Source organism: Zonotrichia albicollis, chromosome 27, assembly GCF_047830755.1.
Source record: "Zonotrichia albicollis isolate bZonAlb1 chromosome 27, bZonAlb1.hap1, whole genome shotgun sequence".
Taxonomy (NCBI): domain Eukaryota; kingdom Metazoa; phylum Chordata; class Aves; order Passeriformes; family Passerellidae; genus Zonotrichia; species Zonotrichia albicollis.
The window spans coordinates 7835507-7855418 of NC_133845.1; the positions used below are offsets into that span (position 1 = coordinate 7835507).

The 19912-nt window shown below is 44.6% G+C and overlaps 1 protein-coding gene across 5 annotated transcripts in view; it reads right to left on the bottom strand.

The window, feature by feature from the left end:
• Positions 1-12343: 12343 nt before the first annotated feature.
• The window catches only part of APLP2 (amyloid beta precursor like protein 2), a 49107-nt gene continuing 41538 nt past the window's right edge, over positions 12344-19912 (bottom strand). For 2 of the 5 annotated variants that reach the window (XM_074559427.1, XM_074559423.1), the window contains 6 exons: positions 19575-19745; positions 18974-19009; positions 16186-16268; positions 15275-15349; positions 14640-14795; positions 12344-13885 (listed from right to left, as the gene is read on the bottom strand). In XM_074559427.1, the coding sequence (XP_074415528.1) occupies positions 13784-13885; positions 14640-14795; positions 15275-15349; positions 16186-16268; positions 18974-19009; positions 19575-19745 (623 nt within the window). In that variant the 3' untranslated portion in view covers positions 12344-13783. The remainder of the gene's footprint in view (positions 13886-14639; positions 14796-15274; positions 15350-16185; positions 16269-18973; positions 19010-19574; positions 19746-19912) is intronic. The other 3 variants (XM_074559424.1, XM_074559425.1, XM_074559426.1) reach the window with 3 other exon arrangements.

Below are 19912 nucleotides of genomic sequence, written 5' to 3' on the forward strand. Positions count from 1 at the left end.
AATCATCGTGCTGTGTGTTTTGACAGGTTCAGTGGGACCACACTCCAAACCCAAGCGGGTTTCTTTGAGCAGAGCAGCCAAAATTACCTGTTACCATGTTAGGTGATAGAGCTACCCCATATTTGATACATGACTAATGTTCCTCATGTCAATAAAGTAGAAAGAAGAGATGAGGTTGTTGAGGCTGTGGCTGTGTTTGTTGTACAGTTCCCAGCTAGCCTGGGTATGGGATTGATATTTCCTGTAACATCTTCTCTCCCTGTGAAGCCTGAAGGGAATGAAACTCACTGAGTAGACAGTCAGCCCATGGCAGGGGGTTGGGATGAGATGATCTTTAAAGTCCCTTTCAACCCAAACCATTCTGGAATTCCATGACCAGACAAGATTCAAGTGATCAGTAAAGACCCCGTTGTCCACCCAAAGCGTTGCTAGTCATGTGCTGTGGACACAGGGAACCCTGAAATAGGTGGGAGGTGGACACATGTTTCATTGCAGTCCCTGCCTCTCCAAGGCCGGTTAGGATGTGTGCCTGTGGGAGTTTAATTACAGGGGACCTCATTATTTATCATACACAGACCTGGCAGATGCTGTTCCTGTTATTTTTCAACAGAACATTCAATTCCTTGTATAGCTCCTGGTCTGTCTGCACTGTTAATCCCCAGGGAGATGTAGAGATGTGGATGATTTTCTTTTTCCATGGTCTGTGGGCTGTGATTCCCTGAAAAATACGTTGGTCAGAAAGCAATGCTGTGTCTCTTTGTTGTTTCACACATTGTTAAACTTTAAATGATGCTGCTCAAACCAGGATTTAAGGTAATTCTTACCTGCATTTTACCCTTTTTCTTGCCTATTGGCACACAGAAACACCAAGACTGGTGGTTTTGATGACAAATATTCCCAGCTGCATAGTTAAACTTGGAGAATTGATTGAGGTATCCAGAACACACATGCTGAAGTGTTTGGAAGGAACAGGGACCTTTGCACTTCCAGATTGAATTCACAGGTTTTCTCACAGCAAGGGTTGGGAGAATGTCATGGTAAGTTTTCCCATTTCCACAAATCCTCTGTTGCTGGTAAATGTCAGGAACAGGATTTTGTGCTGGAGGAACTGGCCATAGGAGCCTTTGGAGGATGGCTGGGTGTAATTTGGGTATCCTCTTGCCTCAGCCAGAGGGAACAGAAGCTTCTTGAGACCGTATGGAAAAGTGCTGCTGGACGAGCTGAGGTGCTTTACAAACCCTCAGTACTCAGATCTGTATGCAAAACCTTTTATTGTTATTGCTGACAGATTTGCTGGAGATGCATGGTTTCAGGAGGAGTTGAAATTAGCACTTTAAACGTCACTAAAATCTATTCTTTCAGCTTAATTATTACACTTAGCTTCCAAACTTAATGCAGTTGCAGTTCGGAGGACAATTGGATTTTCTAGGTCACTTATCTCTTCCAGAACTTAAAATTTTCCATTACTTTTTTCCTTTTTTTTTTTAATCTTAATGTGTTTCTTGCCTATTAACTCAAGTGATTTAAGAAACAACAGTCAGCAGTACATGGTTATTTTCCTCTGAGGATGCACAGCCTGAATCTCATCCAAGGTTGTGGTGAGGCTGCATCTCAAATAGTGTTCAGGTTTGGGTCCCTCCCTACAAGGAAGACACCGTGGTGCTGGAGCCTGGAGGAGGGAACAGAACTGGAGAAGCGCTGCCAAGGAGGGGGAAGTGTTCCAGCTCTGGCTGGAGTAGTTTTCTTGGGAGGCTGGAGGTTCTTGAATGTGTCTGGGTGGTGATCGTGAAGCGTTAGGTGGAGAGGAGGCTGCTCCTGCTTCAAGGATGCTCTGGGTTCCAGCAGAGTGTAACAGGGGTGACAGACCTATTGTTAATTGTTAATGTGTTTCCACTGTACTTCATGAAACTTCAGACCAGCACACAGTTTGATGAATGTGTGTGTATAAGGAGATGCTCAAATATAATGAATCTTAAGAGTGGCCTTATTGAAAAATATACAGTTTTTCCCTGGGTGTGACATCTGTGGAGTCTCGTAGTGCTCACATCAGTGACCTCTTTCCTGACATATCTATGAATTCCTGGGAGGTGTTTCTTTTCCCAGCACTGCTTTGAAAATAGATACCAGTGACTGTGTTTTGTGGAGGGAAATAAAATTTAAAAATCCAGGTGTACCAATGTGTTTCACCAAAAAATTTTCCCTGTTTATTAACCTTAATAATATTTCTTTTCCCTGCAGGTGATGGGAAGGTTCATGCATTGTGTGAGTACTGAGGCTGGTGGTAGGATGCCTCATTGTGCCCCATTTCTGCTGGTTCTGTGAGATGCTTGGAGTTCACTAGGAGCATCCTTTTCAGCACAGTGGATTCTGGTGAGATGGTTATTACACATCCTACTGATTTTCAGAAAGCAACATGGAAACACCTTTGAGGCAACTGTTTAAATCTGGTGAACCTTTTCTCCTCAGGACACCTCAGCAAACCTGAGCTCTTCTTTGGGCTCTTCAACTTCAACAGCAGCCAGGCTCCTCTCTGCCTTCTTGCCTCAGTTTAAAGTTGGATGTAAAGATAAAGAAAGGTTTTTCTAATGCTTAATGTCATTACCCAATAATTTCCTTTGGTTTGATTGTGTGTGCTGGGTAGAGATACCCACATATGGTGATATTGTGATGGGGGCGTGAGTTACCTGGATTAAAAGATTAATTACCTGGATTGGAATCATGAGCTGCCAGCACTACTTGGAAACCTAGCTGAAGCCATCAGTAGTGCAGCAAAACCTGGAAAAGCTGCTCTCCAAAGCTGATGTTGGGATTCTGAAAGAACAGCAGTTGCCTCTTGTTCACCTTCCCGTACTGATTAGTTCAATTGGCCCTTGTTTCTCAGGGTTATGCTGTTGGGATATAAAGTATATCTCTTGCACTGATGTGTGAGTGTAGTAGAGAGGTATTGTTTGAATCTATCAAATAACATAATTTTTATTTGATTTGCAGCATATTTGTGAATCACCTGTTCTGCTGACCTGATGTGTTTCCCTACAATGTGTTACGAGTGCTCCATCAGTTGCTCCATCACCTGCTGAGTGCTGCCACTGCCATGAAAGGGTGGAAAAAATGTCCTTTCTTACTGGGTTTAGCTGGCTCTTTCTTCCCCCTGTGGGCTGCTGGCATCTGATGAACATGGTGCAGCTCTTGCTTCCTCCTTTGTCTTTTCCTCGCTGGGAGACTCTATTGTCACAATGGACAAAACCTAACTAATTCTGCAATTTATCAGAATAAAAATTCTACCTGGCCAAGCCGTGGCACAGCTTCTGTGAGAGCTGGGTCTTAACTATACCTTGGGTCCCAGCAGTGTCAGAGCAATGAGAAATTTTTATTCTTAAACTATATCAGTTTCACATTTATTTATCCTGAAATTCAAAGTATTTGTTTTAGATTCTGTAATGTTCTACACAGGGCCAGGACTTTGAGTTTGTTTGGCTTTAAAGAGAGTTTTAGTTGGGTTTAAAAGAGGAGATTTGGGGTTTAAAAGAGGGGGCTTGGGGTTTAAAAGAGAGAGTTTTTTATGTTTGAGGAGTTTTTGTATTGTGCTGTAGTTCTGCTTTAACCTAATGTATCGAACATTTTTGTTACAGAAGCCTTTGGAAGTTGGGACCAGAAAAGAGGAGTTGGTCCAAAATCCTTGTTTCCTAGGGATCCAATTTCCTAGGGATCCAATAAAGAATGGAAGATGCTCAGCCGCTGGTTTTAATTACTGACTTAAGGAAAACTAAGTTGCTGTGTACATATCTGTGTACACTCTAAGTTTCCTGATGTTCTGTAGCAAATACCAGGTAAAATTTGGATTTAAATGGCAAAATAAGAACTGGAGATGCAGTTCCCAACTTCACTCCTGAAGGCAAAGCTGTAGAGTTTAATTAACCAATTGGTTAATTAAATTATCAGTTCAGTACATGGATTACTTGACTGAGCTTCTGCAGAAACCAGTTTTATATTTTAGACCAGCTTTAACAGCAGAGCTGGAGCTGCAGAGCTCAGGCAGCGCTGGATATGTAAAATGACTGTAAAGCTGTTTTGTGGGCAAAGAAATTCCTGTTCTTCTTTGGGTAGAGAATGTTTGTTCTGTGTTTTGTGTTTAATTGGAAGAGGAGAAGCTTCACAATAAAAGATGATTTAGACCAAGTGCATGGGATCTTTGTTCAAGCAAAACGCAACACCCTTAAAATAATTTTTTAAATTAAAAGTAAAACTAAAGTAATTTTTGCTTTACTTTTAGTTTTTGTTTAAAGCTTTGCTTACTTTTGTTTTCACTTATTGTTATTGTCCTGGTTTGAAAAGGAAGTGAGTTTTTAGGGATGCTGTGGTCAAACCAATAGGTGCTCAGATTCAAATATTGGCACCTGGTGCGGCCAAGGAGGACACGGATGCACCTCTGAGCACACAAGGGGTTAAAAGCAGGGAACTCCCAGGGGAAAGCTCTCTTGGGTCCCTGAAAGAAGTCAGAGCTGCCCTGCCTGGCTCTGGGCTGGGTGCGGGAGGGGAAGCCATGGGGCCGGGTGAGGGGGGCTGGGCCTTGGACAGAGAGGGGAGGTGAAGCCCTGCAGGATGGAAGGGTGGAGGAGCACTGAGAGGCAGCAGGCAGCCCCCGGCCCCCGAGACAGAGAGAGAGAGACCCTGTGCCTCTGCTTGTGCCACCTTGAAATTGGATAGCACGGCCGGCCGAGAAGGAGAAGGGGGATGCGGTGAGAAGGTGCTCAACAGGGCAGCGTGGGAGTTCTGGACAGGCAGAGACTGAGATTTTTAACCCTTCCTTGAATGATGGAAACCTTACAAATGCTGATCCTCCTGGAGATGAATGAGGAGAGAGACAGAGATGAGATAAGAGGAAAGGGCCATGAGAGAAGTTGAGAAGAACCTTAGGTGGGAGGAGATGATGAAATGGCCTTTGGCTGGACTTTTCTTGTACAGCCATGGACAGAACCATTTTTCCTGTGACACAGAGACTGCATTTAAGGGGAGGCAATGGCTCGGAGTCAAGAGAGTGCACTGATGTTATGTGAAGGGGTGAGGAAACAGAGACTATGGGTGAGGAGGGTGGTGGTGCCTTCTGTCTTCAGAGAAGAAGATCTCTGTTCTTGAGACCCCTCGGCCCCAGGGGGTGAATCTGGGGAGGGACAGGTGTCCCGAAAGTGAGAGACTGTGCTTTCTTTGGAATTGGGCAAAGCATCCTTAAAAGGGAACTCTAGAAGCAGCTCTGGTCTATGTGCAGTGGTGAGAGCACTGGACATGGAAAGAAGATGTCACCATGGCAAATGATCTCCGGGCGGTGCCATGTGTGACATGGAAACACAAGAGGTCTCAGCTCTGTTTCCAGGGGAAACCTATGGCCCAAGAGGGACTCCTCTCTTCTTGATGAACTGAGAATTGATTATCTAAAGGGTGGTGATGGACTGAGAGTCAGTGATCTGAGGAGTGGTAACTGGATTGAGAATCTAAGGGTCTGTTTCGTCTGGTGCTGGAAATTGGGAGGAGGAGGAGGAATGTTTTTGGAAGGTTTTCACTCTGAGTTCTGTGTGTTTCTTTTATATATTGTAAGTTAATAAAGTTGGGGTTTTTTCCTTTATTCCTAAGCTGGAGCCTGCTTTGCCCTATTTCTGGTCACATCTCACAGTAGACACCAGGGAGAATATATTTTCATGGGGGCACTGGCATTGCGCCAGCGTCAAATCAAGACAGTTATTTACTTTAATTTTCACTTTTTTATTTTTGAGGGTTTTTTCCAGTTATTTTTATATTCACTTCTACTTTTTATTTTTAAAATGAAAATATATTTAAATATTAAAGAAAAAAATCCAAACACCATCAGGTGCCCCCCGACTTGTTTCACCCCAGCCAAAATCCAAAGCACTGAGATAGATTCTGCCCTGGTGTTTACTACTGTAAAAATGAAAATTGCATCTTCCCCCTCCCCTAGAGTTTATACATTCAAAAAAAAGTTCCCCCCCCCAGGAGAAGTAACACACCAACTACCTGGAAGTGAGGTCCTCTAGTTTATTAGACATCCAAAAACACGGAATATCAAAAATTCTTTCAAATTATCCAAAATCTGTGTCCTTAATTGTAGAGATCCTGGGGGGCATGCCCTTGGTTAGGGAGACACAAAAAGCTATTCAGACCCCACTGGCTGCTTGCCCTGTTCCTGTGTCCCTGAGCCATCCCTCCCCATTGTCCCTTGGCTTTGTTCTGCCCCAGTGCCGCTGTCCAGCCCCTGCTCTGGGCAGAGAGACCCTGGGAGCCCCAGGAGAGTGCCTGGGACCCCGAACATCTTACTGGGTGGCTGAATTAAACATCTGTGGATGCCGTGCAAAGGCCCTTTTTGCTTCCTTACCCTGGACTTTAGTAGCACCAATTCAGGCTGCAGCACTTAATCAGAAAATATCACCGTTGATTTCCATGCTGAAGCTCCTTTTTTCAGCAAGATATTCCAAATACACCAGTAAAGTGTTGTGGTAGATGTATATATATAAACTATATACATCTCAGGCTGTATATAGTTTATATTTGTATATATACACATATATGTATAGTCTGTAAAAGTAAAGAACAGTTGAACATTGTCAAATACCCAGTGTCTTGAAAAACTATGAACTGACAGCACAGGAATAAATGCACCACCTAAACCCAGAGTGTAATTCAGAGCACAAACTGGGCTGTTGGAAATTCAAGTGTTCTCTGCTTTTTTAAAAATAAACTTGATCAAATAGGCCTGAAATTATATTACAAGGGCTTTTCTCATCTGTGGCTTCTAGTTCTTAATGCATCACCCTGGAAAACAAAGGATGCTTCAAGTTCAACCCAAAAAGCTGGTTTTGGTGTTCACTCTTCAAAGCAAGGAGAAAGCAATTAACAAAAGGCAATACAGAAAGGAACTAAACACAAAATCTGCACAAAAAGGATTATTAATGAAGTAACTGGAATAGCTGTAGGCTGGAGGTGTGACCAAGCCTTGGGATAGTCCCAGTCTAGTTCTTGATTCTCAGTAGCTGGAGTGAGCTCCAGTAGTTTACTTGTGTCACCAGCAAGGGGTAAATCCAAAATTCAGCTCTTAAAAAACCTCAAACCACTGGGAATTTGTGACTGTGGTCACAGGGGTTTTCAGGTGAAAAGAGAGACGAGAATGTTGACTCCATGATCAGAAGACTTGATTTATTATTTTATGATATATATATATATATTACATTATAACTATACTAAAAAGAAATAGAAAGGAAAAGGTTCCTTACAAGGCTAAGCTAAGAATAGAAAAGAAAAGAATGATAACAAAGGCAGCTCTCTCGGACTCTGTCTGAGATAGCTCCATCCTGATTGGCCATTAATTATAAACATCTAAGAGGGGCTAATCACAGGTGGACCTGTTGCATTCCACAGCAGCAGATAATAATTGTTTACATTTGTTGCTGAAACTTCTCAGCTTCAGCAGGAAAAATCCTAAAGAAAAGATTTTCACACAAAGATGTCTGCGACAGGAATTCATCCCAGTAGAGAATGGCTGGATCATTACTTTACCTGCAGTTTATTTCTTTTCCAGTATCCAAATACTCATGTGGCCCTAAGGAACGTTTCCTTCCTCGTGCCTGCCGAAAATGCATGTCCATAATTGCATCTTCACAGGATAACACAAAATCTAAAACAGATGATCCTGTTGCATCCAAAAAAGTGATACCAAAAGGTGCACAGCAAGGGCTAAGCCCCAAATAAAGGGCTGCACACAAATAAGTTTGCCTAGATTAGGAATAAAGGATGGTATTTCCCTGTGACCTGCTCTCAATGTAAAGATCCCTCTGTATCTCCCTCCGATAATCACAGTTTTTCCTGCCCCAAAACCCATGGATACAGGCAGGAGAGCTGCTGCTGAAAAAGGCAGTGTTATATTTGATCACCAAGAGATCTGCTCTGACCCAAGCTGGGAATTCAGTGAAATACCCTCCAGAAGTTCCTTCCAGCCTTCACTTCTGCATGAGCCTGCTCCAGCTGCAGGATTATTCCCTGCTGGAGCACCACACTGAGAAAACAATTACTGCTCTCTCTGCATTTGGTGAGGCAGTGCAGAACCAGCCCCACTCTTTTCCCTGCTGCAGGAAGCAGAGGCCCTGGTCAGCCCACAGGAGAACAGCCCATCCCCTCCCTTTCACACACACACCCTGCAAATCCAGGCAGCAGCACCAAAAGCCCAATCTGTAGGACCTCTATAAGGTTGCTCTAAGGACAGGTCCTCTGCCAGATGTTTGCAAACACACCCTGGGACCACCAAGCCCAGCTCCAGAATGGCAGCCCTGTGCCCAGTCCCCATTCTAGCAGCCACCCAGGGAGCAGCTGAGGCAGCCCCTCTGCTCAGAAGCCTTTACGCCACTTTCTCCCTGCAGGTGTTTTCTCTGAAGTGCCTGTGCTTTCAGCTAAAAAAATAAATCCACCCCGGCACCATCCAAGAGACCAGTTTCCCTCCTTCTTGAGCTTGCCATAGACAGAGCCCTTCCTCTCAGAGACCTTGCAGGAGGATACACCAGACAGCTGCTATGATGGCATCCGGAAGGGATATTAAATCCCAATCAACCATCTGCATCTCCCTTACCCCTCACTGACGCTTTCTAGAGCACCAGAACAGAAGCACCCTCAGCCTCTTCAACATCAGAGCAATATGTTTTACTGGGAGAGATTCTTCACAGCCACACACACATGGGATGAGCACAAAGTTCAAAGCCAAGAGTGAACACATTCTCAGGGATTTCACTTCCTGCTGCACAGTCAGGCAGAGAAAAGCGCCTGGTGTGCAGGCAGGGACACAGAGAAGGGAATTGATGTTCTCCCTGCCAGGGAATGTTCCCAGGGAGCAGGTGAGGAGGAGGAAGGAGATCCCTGCTCTCCCATGGAACAGGTGAGACACTCCTGAGAAGTTCCTGCCTCCAGAGTGGCCTCCAGCCCAGGTCCAGAGGACAGATGTTGCTGTGGAGACTTCAAGGATGTTGAGGATGTCAGGACAATCATTCGCAGGTAAACTGACTCCCCTTGCTCTTTCTGCTCTCACATTCAGGGCTTAGACGGGGAAATCTAAGGTATGGAAACAGAACTTTGGCTAAGGCTCCTCCTACCTTTCCACAGCACAGCCAGGCTGTGGGACCCAGAGCTCCACGAAGCTTTAACAAGGGAGAATGAGGGAGCATTCCGAAAATTGGGATATCCCCAAGCTGTTTCACAGCAGACACAGCAATTCAGGTATTAAGTTCCACAGACTCTGCCCCATCACCTCATCCCCTTAAGGGTCTTTACCTCCTCCCACTGACACACATCATGGCAAGGTTTTGGGGAGATGGGACCACTTCCCTCAGGCCCAGTCCCTCCCACCACCTTCAACCCCACACTCCAAGCACCAGAGTCTGTTCAGACTCTGAACCTCCCTGATGCCATCCAGAGACTGACGGTAATTAACAACCAGCTTGTTCAGCCCACAGCCTGTTCTCAAATTGCTCTCAGGAACCCAGTGCTGCTGGAAATAATTTTTTTTACAAACTCATCCTGGCATCACACACAGAAAGCCTCCACTCCAGGGGTTAAGTGCTCCTGCTACAAAGCACAGCCTCCACACAGGTCACTGGTAAACACAGCAAAATGCTCCCATGTTTAACCCACTCGCTCCTGCAGAACCACATGTACATACATGAATTAAACCCTCACCTCTGTCAGGTGCTGTGTTCAGCAGAATCTTCTCCCTGCCTCTGCAGCAAAGCTACCAGTGCCTGCTGAGATCAAACTGTGAATTTATGGAGAGGCACCCAGAAGGTTAAGAATGCTCTGACTTCTGCACTGGAGAAACAGCTTTTGAGCCTGCTACTTTCCAGTTCCTCAAGACTTCCATCCCACAGTGCTGCTAAGGATCACAGCCAGGTGATCTGCATGTGGTCCCACTGAGACCTGAAAGCAGGAGCAGCTCACTCACCCTTGCTTTCCCTACCTTACTCTACTATGTCCTATAAAAACTGTCCTTTTCTGGCTCATCACTGTTGCCCCTTGCTGTGCTTATCTGGCAGTCTTTTTCACCACAACAAAGCCACTGATGCCACTGACTGAGTTGCACCTGCTCTGGAGATCACCCAAATTCCTGTGTGGTGGCACCAACTTTAAGCACCACTCAGTCTGGACCAAAAGGACACCTCACCTTGAGACTTGCAGCTCTCCAACATCTACCTGAAACACCCCAGGTCAAAGGATTAGGAGGGTTTATGTACTGCATCAGATGAATGTCACCTTTTGATGGGGCAACAGGGAAAAGCTCCAGGCACTGCATCACCACCTGCTTCAGCTCATGGTGGGCACCTTTTAATCTCTTCTGTGGGCCAGGGCTGAATGATCAAAACCACACTTCACACAAGTGTTGCTCTGCACATCAGAGACAAGTAAGGCTGGTAAAATCAATCCACCCACGTTCCATCCACTTGTTCCTGTGCACATCACAGTCCCGATGCACTGACGTTCATCACTCTGCCCTTACAGGAATGCTACAAACAGCTTCAGAAGGGAGACAAACTGACCCAGCACTTCCTCTGCTCAGCATTCCCAAAGACCCTTCTCAAACATCCTGTTTCCTCACCAGAGAGTGAGGGGAAAAAAGGGCTTCCTCTTGAAGCACTTTTTCTTTAAAATCAGTGTTTCTATTGAAATGCAGCTCTCCACATGCTACAAGTCTTCCCCCAGCCAACTACTCCACTGTGCTCTGAATAATTTAATTTTAAGCATCTCATTGCCATGAAACTGCTGGTATTTTCCCAAACTACCTCATTGCCTCTTTGCTGGGATCAGCCCCTCTGCTTGCACAGCTTATACCAGGAACTCTTGGGACATGCCTTACCATCCATCTTCAAGCAGCTAAGTTTCAGCATGACTTTTCAGAAACTGTGGTCAAAATCCATCCTAAAGAATTGATCCCAAGTGCTTGGCAGTCTGTCCCAAAGCATGGAGCTAACAGACTTTGATTCCAGCCTGATGTATTTATTTTGCAGGACTAATAGAATTTATGAAAGATAAAATCTGATACCCAAATTCAATTCTGAACCTCAGTCTGCAGCCTCTGTAATTTGTTTCATTTGCAGGTCACCCTACCTGAGGGTGCAGTTCAAGAATGGCACTGGGCTGCAGATATGCTTTGGCATCATTTAAATTAAATTTAGTTTAAAATCAAAACTCTCTCCCAAGTAGTTGTGACAAGCCAACAGAAGGCATTTTCTAGGACAGCATCTGCTCTTTCCTCAGTGTCTGAATAATTTAACCAGAATATGGAGGTTTCAGTGGAACCAAGGAGCCCCTGTTTAAGGAGAAACAGGACAAGCAAGTGCTTCCTGTTCCAAATTGCTCAACCTTCTTATTTCCTCCTCTCCCTCTCTTCCTCCAGACCTACTGGCAACTGCATAGATCAATATGGAGGAAAATTAATTCTGTCTATTGACCTCTAAAATGACATTCAAGTGACAGCGACTTGAACATTTCACCGAGATGAGAGAGTAGGAATATGTGCTTGAGGTCACACCTCAAAGGAGAATAGAGAGGAATGACACATGGGACCAGAAATAACTTTGAGCTTTACAGGCTGTTAGTTTTAGGTGTTCTGGAAGAGAGACTTAAACCAAAGTTATTTCCCCTCATAAAACAGCAGCAGCAATTCAGTGAACGCTAACCTTAATTAGCTGATTCTTGCCCTGGGCTCTATGACTTCAATTATTTCAGATCTGGCCATCCACCAGAAGCAACCACAGAAACTGTGTCATTGTGAGGTCTTCATCCATGTCCTCATATCTAGGAATTCTAAGGTTTCCTGCTGTCCTTCTGCCCAGTCCCATTCCTGAGGCCTGTGGCTTTGAGCACACAGCCAGCACAGCGTCCCTGTGGCTCTCAAGGAAGTGCAGGTGGATGGCCAGGAACAGAACAGCCTGTCATTGCAGAGAGCCTTGGCTCTGCTTGCTCCCACAGGGTGTGCCAGCAGCCACCTGCATCCTGGGAATGGGGAGAACCATCCACAGCATCTTCCAAAAGCAGCCAGAGGCAGCCCCAGCCCAGCTCTCCCCAACCTGCACTCCAGCTGCTTTAATGCCTCTCAGGATCCAGCTGTTTGTTTAGCATTCTGCCTCTCCACACCACAAATGTTATCAGGATCTGGAAATACCTCAAAAGACTCCAGGTATGGTTATACATCAGAACCTGTACAGTCTTTCTCACTGTCAGGGAAAGGTTTTGTGAGTTTGGCAGGACAGAGTGGGAGGACAGGGAATTAGATTGAGCCCATGAATAAAGAGAAGAAGCAATCTGGAAGTTAAAGTGTTTATTGATGTGTTTAAACTTTGTACATTCCCCACAGACCACACTAAGGAGTTTGCAGGTACATCTGTGCATAGTGGGAAGAAACACGGAAAGGGGAAGAAAAAATAAAGTCACAGGAAAAATAGAAAAAATACACCACAGGTTACCAGAACCCCCAGATTCAAAAAAGCCGTGAGCATTAACACCAACTATACAAGCATTACAAAGACATGATGATGGTGAGTGGAACAATGCCCCTTTTGTTCTTCTTGGGGCCTATGCATCCTATTTCCCTTAAAGTAGGCAGCATCCCTTTCCCAACAAGTCACTGTCTTCCATCCCCAGCTAAGAGACCTCTCTGTGTTTGTCAGCTCCCAAGGTCCCAGTTATTGCAGTGATTTGTCATTTCTGGCCCAACATCACCCAGGGAGATGCAAGGGCTCAAAAACCTGTGGCTCTTAACTACTTACCATGTTGGTGAGGCAGGAGAGCTGGGGAAATTAGAAAGTAGTAGCAAGAGGGGGCTGTTAATGCCAGGTGAGTACTGAAGAAAACTGGCTGAGAACAGAGATTTCAATTCAATACCAGAACTTCCAACTCTAGAGCAGAACTGAATCTCGAAGAGGAATGTGCAGACCCAAGTATGCACAAACCATGTTCTAACATTCTACTAGAATAACTATAAACAGAGATGCTAGAAGCCTTTTAACTCCTTGCCTCCAGGGAGTCTTGATTCCTAGAGCCCAAGCTGCTGAGCAGCAGGGTGCACACCACTGGCATATGAAGATGGGGTTTTTTCTCCTTTTTTTTTTTCTCTTTTTCTTTTTTTTTGTCTCATTATAGGGAATTTTGTTAGTTACCATTCCCAACTGCTTCTTTGCTTATGCTGTAATAGCTTCTATCCCTAAATTAATCTCTTTGCAAGTCCCAGTGAAATTCACTTAAAAAAAAAAAGGAAAAGAATAATGCTTTATATACAAAAGCCAAAATGACCAAAGAGCCACAACTGTCTCCTTTTTTGAAGGTGGGCTGGTACAAACGACCCTCAATATACAGGTGGTCTATCAGAAATAAAAATCAACATTTCCCATTTTTATATATATAGAGCTTGTATCAGACAACAGTACAACAGAACTAGTATTTTTCAGATTATTAAAAAAAAAAAAAAGAAAACTACATCTCAGTCAAATATCTGCAATAGATCAATTTTTCCCATTTAAGGAGATTTATATATCATATTGTTATATTATCATTTCTTCACCCATTTTAAAGAATGGAAATTGCAACTCTACAGTAGTAATTATAGTCTTAATGATCCAGGAGTTCTGAATGTAAGATGAAGTCCTCTTGAAGCAACTGTTGGTCAGTAGTTGATCCAAAACACTGAACCACTTTGGCCCTTCACCCCGCACCTTTTCCCATCGGGGCTATTCCATCTTCATCTCTTTTATATCTGCATCTGCTCCAGGTATTTGTAAGTGGGATTCTCATAGCCATGGTTTTGCATCTTGCTCAGATGCCGCTCCTCAGGGGTGAGCATCGGGTCAACCTTTGGAAAAAACACGTACTGGTCAAGGAGACACTTCCAGGATTGATTCCACAAAACAAAAGGCAACAGACAAACACTGAGGGAATACCATGGTGAGCAGTAAATGGAAAAAAATGTAAACTGCAAAAGGTAATTTGAATAGAATTGCTTGTTCCAGAGCTGATGCCTCCTGCCCACCCAATCTCCTGTGGGGATGTTCTCACAAATCTGTCCTTGCTCAGTCAACACTGCAAATCAGGGACTCACTTCTCTCATTGAAGAGGTTGTTATGATCTCCAGCATGGGGGGGGCAGAGGGAAAAAGCGGCTTTCTCTGGGCTCCATTAAGTTGTCATAGAAATGTGCAAGGAAGAAGGAGCTGCTCTTCAGCATTTCGCCAATCACAACATCTTAATTGTCAATTAGCCAGGAGGACAAATTGCTGTGCATTGACTGACTGACTGCCCTGCTAAAGATATTGCCTGAAAAGCTCATTTACTGCTAAATCCTACCCTGAGCCAGCCAGGAAAGCCTAAGTAAATACTAGTGATAAGCAAATGCAACTTGGGAGTGGCAGGTGCCAGCACAGCAGACCTGGGACTGGCACCTGCACACTGAGGAACGAGCAATGATGGTGTCAGCAGGGACAGAGTTAATTCCTACCCAGCCAGAAGCAGAACTCTCCATGGCTTGGCAGCTCCTGCCATTCTCTACCCCCACACACATGTGATTCAACACTGACTATTTTCATCCTCAGTTATGGAGCTGTTTCTCACCTCCACAATTCCATGGCTGATGGTCCCATACTGCCTCTTCCTCAGCATCACCAAGCTGATGACTATAACAGTAGCTATGGCAACAGCAATCACCAACAGCCCAATAAGGGCACTGCTGCTGAAGCCAAAGTCATCACGGAGGGAGTTGTCATTATCCTGGAGGGAAGAAAACAGAGCAGGTTGAGGAAGAGCAATAAGGGAGCTGCACTGCTGAACACAAACCTAAACCATGGCCACTAGCAAGGTCTTTGACCATCTGCGGTACTGAGATATGACTGATTATACACTAGACAGTGTGTATATATATATATCAGCCCTACATATTCCACCCCTACATATTTCACCTCTAAATATTCCATCAAAAGGATAACCACTACAAAATTCTTTCCCCACTTAGTAGCTCTGGACAGACACTGGCCACATCACTTCCCTATCCCACAAAACACTTTTGCAGTAGGAGTCAAGTTAATATCTAATGTGTGTTCACTGTTTACATCCTTACACAGAAGGGCTGTACTTCACTCTGCATGAGCCCCTAGGCATCCAGGCACCAAATCCTGAATTCAGTAAAAATAGTCATCCAAATCCAGCATTAGGAATTTGCCAATCCCTGGATTCAGCAGCCACAAACGTACCGGCTCATCCACCAGCCCTCCGACACGCTCTGCGTTGAAAATCATCTCCTTCACATCAAGGGTTTCATCAATTACCTAAAAACGGCCACAAAAGTGTTTTATGGAAGGATCCACACAAAACAAGGAGGAGAAGGAAGAGGAAGACAAACAAGAGACCTTTAATGAACACTAGCAAAGGCTCAGGACCACTTACCATCTCCCCTTTGCTCTCAACAGCATGGAATGTTCTCCAACTCTTATACAGCCACCAGAGACAGTATTGAGATAGTGTGGAGGTAACTAGCTGTGATACTATCTCAAACTAAAGCCCCAGTGAAAAAAAAAACCCAATAAAAAAAGTTGCTAACTTTGGACCCAGCATTTCTGTTATGTAAGATGTAACCGGTGTCTTTAAAACAGTACTGAAAGAAAATTCAAAAGGTGACTTTTTAGTTTTTTTAAACCCATGGAACTGAGGCAAAGGGCTGTCACTAGAACCTAGAGAATTCTTGACACTGTAGAGACAACTTCTGCTGGGTTGCTCAACTTCCGAGGAAGGCGAGGCCTCCCTTGCCATGAAAAAAAAGTGGGAGACACAGATGGAACACACCAGCATTCAGTGTGTTCAGACAGTGAACCTAGTGAAAATAAAGGGACATCAAAAATGCTTGGGAAAAGCATTCCTAAATCAGAGAGTTCTCAGAATCAGACTGCCAAAGATCTGAAGCTCTCTCCTTCCCTTCCCCTCCCACCCTTCTGATGCTAATCAGTATTAAGAGCCTACAACAGTCACCAAACTGACTCCCCCACACCATATGGACAATGAACACACTGACATTCTGTGAGCTGGAACGAGACATTGAAACAAGCCACTGCTATTAATTAGTGTCCACAGCAGGTTTAGCTTCACAAAATAAAGGTGGAAAACTCACCACATTTTCATCCACCTTGTTCTTGCTATTAATCACTTTTTCTTCAGCACCAATCAGCCCGTCCAGCTCAGTCATGCCAGAACCTGCACCAAAAGAGCAAGGAGAGCCTATCAGCCCTTAGGAACATTTTGGAAGGGTCACCTACTCTGTGTAGAGCTGCTTTGGATCGTGTGTTTAACTGCACAGACTGCTGAGTATTAACCTGTCCTCATGCTGCTGTGTCAGATGGCAGCTCACAAACTACAGTGACAAGTGATTAGGAGGGCTGTTAATGAGGGGAAATGAGGTGGCAATGAGAGGAGCAGACAAGACTCATCACCAAAATCAGGCTGAGGTGTCAATTCAGACAAACTGTACAGTTAAGTGCTTCTGTTAGACAGCTCCAGACAAGACATAACACACAGTAAGTGCAGTAACAGCTGCTGGTGTCACCCCAGGTCACCAACACCCCTCTGTGACCCCGAACAGGAGTGGACACACATCCATCTGCCAAGAGCCAGCACACAGAGAATGCTTTCAGCATTGCCCATTCTGCTGCCATCAGGCACATCAGCAAGTGCCTCAGGAATGGGAATTTGAATTCCAAGGTCACCCAGCATGGCTCTGTAATGAGCTGTTGTCCCATACCTGGCAGAAGCCCAAAACAAATAAATCCCAAGACAAGGGAGGAGCAGAGAACTACACCAGCCTTTGTACCAGAACACTACTACCCCATTTCCAGGCTGGAACCAGCACTGGCTCAAGAGAAGAATATCAATTAACAGAAGGCTCTGCATAAACTGTTTTGATCCAAAGCATTTATAAATAGATCAGATCAGTAAGAGAGTCTGATGCAAACTGCCCTGACATAACACAGCATGTTAGAACACCAGTGTTCCACTGGTGCTGGGGACAATGCAATGACCTGTGACGCACTAGTGCAAAAGCAGGACAGTGAAGCCTCAAACCTGCAGTGGATCTTTCCAATGACATGGGGGAAATTCTACTACAGCACTTCAGGCTTTGCTGGTGACTGCAAACCCCCAACTCTGCACAAATTGCTGAGCTTGCAAGGTGCCCAAGACATGTCAACTGCTGGTGGAATTGGCAACATTTTCTTTGATGAGCTGCAAGGACAGGCCACTTGGCTTCAAGGCAAGTTTTTACAGTGACAAGTTTGTATTGCCTTGAAATGCCACAGAAATAACATTTCACTATGAAGCATCTCAGGTTTTAGTGCATCATGTTTTTCTTTAGAGGCAATAATCAGATTCCAAGCATGGCCAAGACTGCCAGTCTGACTTCCCTCAACTGTCAAAGCAGGTTATGTTATTATGGAATCAATGATTAGGATTTTCAGGAGAAACCAGCTACAAATAGTTTGTACAGAACTACTGTATCAGCTTTTGGCCTACGGCTGCTTTATTCCAGTTTCAGGAGCCAACCCAGCACCATCTCCAGGGCTGAGAGTTCAGCTGCTGCACTGAGCTCTGCTATTTGTCTCGGTAACAGACCCAGTGCTATGTAGCTCAAAGGCACAGTTTATATTATATACCTCACAGGGAAAAAAATCCAAAAACACATACCTGCACAAAATCCCCCCCCCACTCCACCAACCCAATACTCTCTCAAAGCCCTTGAGTAAGTCAGCGAAAAGGGAAGGGAGAGGAGGAACAAGTGTAGGACAATTGCTGTCCCCAGGTCATCAGAGATTCTTATATTTACCCAGAGAGGGAGAACTAGCACAAATTTATCATCCTCAAGGCAACACAGCAATTGTCCAAAAATTTAATAAATAAAATATCTAACTAAAGTCTGTTCCAATTCCTGCCAGAGCAGTCAGCACACTGTACACTGTTCCACACCAGGGATGAAGGTGACTTATATTTGAAGAGAAAGGTCGATAATGAGAAGAGTGTCAAGCTATTTGGTCTTCACTGAGTTACAAAACCATGTGTGCTCACATGAAATGGTTATTAGCAAAATCTTTTGCTCTCGTTTCGGATCTACACAATATATTTGGAACCAAAGGCAGATTAAAACACTGGGTTTACTCCACACACAGCTCAAGCAGCACTACTCTGCAAGAGCCTCCCTTTTCTACTGGTCCTTCCCTGATTGCATATCACTAATAGAGACATTATTTTATGCTAATATTTCTATGCTGCTCTTAAAGCTGCTTTTTAGCCAGGCACTGAGCTACTGTAGAATTAATCCTGAGTTAAGGGAGAAATGTAAAACCACACACAGTTTGCTAGTATGGAAAGATGCTACGTGTGGGAAGGTGATGCCAAGGAAAGCACAAACATGGAGGAGGAATCTCCTGATTTATCTGTCCAATACTAGCTGCACTCCCATAAGGACATCTGGATTGGAAACAGCCTGTGTCCTGAAGTGTTTTGTGGTGTCATGGGGCATCAAGGACAGGTTCCACAGGAGGCAGAAGAGCCTCTGGACTATTCCCCACCAGCACAGCAGGGTTTAATCTGAGAAGTGTCACAAACGGAGAGATGCAAAGCTCCACTGAGACACTGGCTAAGGCCACCTTCCTCAAGGGCTGAGAGCCACTCCAGGCACTCTGAGACCCTTGTGAGCCCATCAGGGAGGAACACACACACACAGTTGGATGCTCAGACTACCTGGCTTCTTTAACACTAGGCCTAAACAAGCAAAAGTGAACATGACTGATCTAAGTGAAAGCAGGGAAATGAAAATCAAGGTGAGTATGGAACTAAAATGAAGCTATCAGACACATGGAGGAGGTAGGAGTGTGATCAAAAGCACTGTGAGGGAGCAGCTTAGAACCAACCTTTTTTCATTGGATGGTACAAATCCGGCTGAGGATCTAGCAGGAGCGAAAACAAAAACAAAAATAGCAGAGAAAGGAGATTAAGAGAGAAAGGAAAAAAGGTTTGTGCATGATTTCTGACTCAGACCCTGGGAAAAGCTTTTAGCCTACAGCTTTAGGCTCAGGACTCTGATCAAGCGTTTTTAAAATAAATACACGCACACACACCAGCTGTCAACATCCAATGACACAAAAAAATAGATACACATATTTAAAAAAAGAAAGAGAATTCCTTCAGCCCTTCAACAGGTCACAGCACAAAGATTACACAAGAATTCTGTTAAAGACTGAAAATTAATTCCAGAGTCAAGATGCACTGTAAAAACTTAACATTCACTGCAAAATGGAAAGAGAGGACAATTCTGCAAAGAGAAGAATTAGAAAATCATTAGAACAGCTCAGCAGACATTACTCGCAGCACTGCTTCTCCAGTGAATGAGGGGTCCTGTCAGGGTGACTGCTTTACTCTACATCACCCAAAGAGATTGGAGTTTTTTCTGTTCCAGCTGAGCCTACTGTCTAAGGAAAACCACCAGTAAACCCAGTGCTCAGTTCCACATACCTTCACTTTCAGGTAAGGCTGGGAAGGTTTTCACCTGGAACGGGTGGAAAGGTTTGCCATCCAGGGGAATTTCTTCACTCTCCTCAGAGCTCACTCTGACATCCACCTGGGACTCAGAAATGGAGGATGTGAACTGATCCATGTCTGCACGCTGCTCCTGAAGCAGCTCATCTGAAAGGAACAAAAGGAATTATTACACAGACTGCATGAAACCTGGCAGTGACAGAGAGAGGCAGATGGTTTGAAGCAGGCTGAGGCAGGACTGCAGGGGAACACTGCTCTCAGAGCTGCCAGGATATTTTATCTTGTGCATTTCATCTGGAATTCTCGGTAAAGGC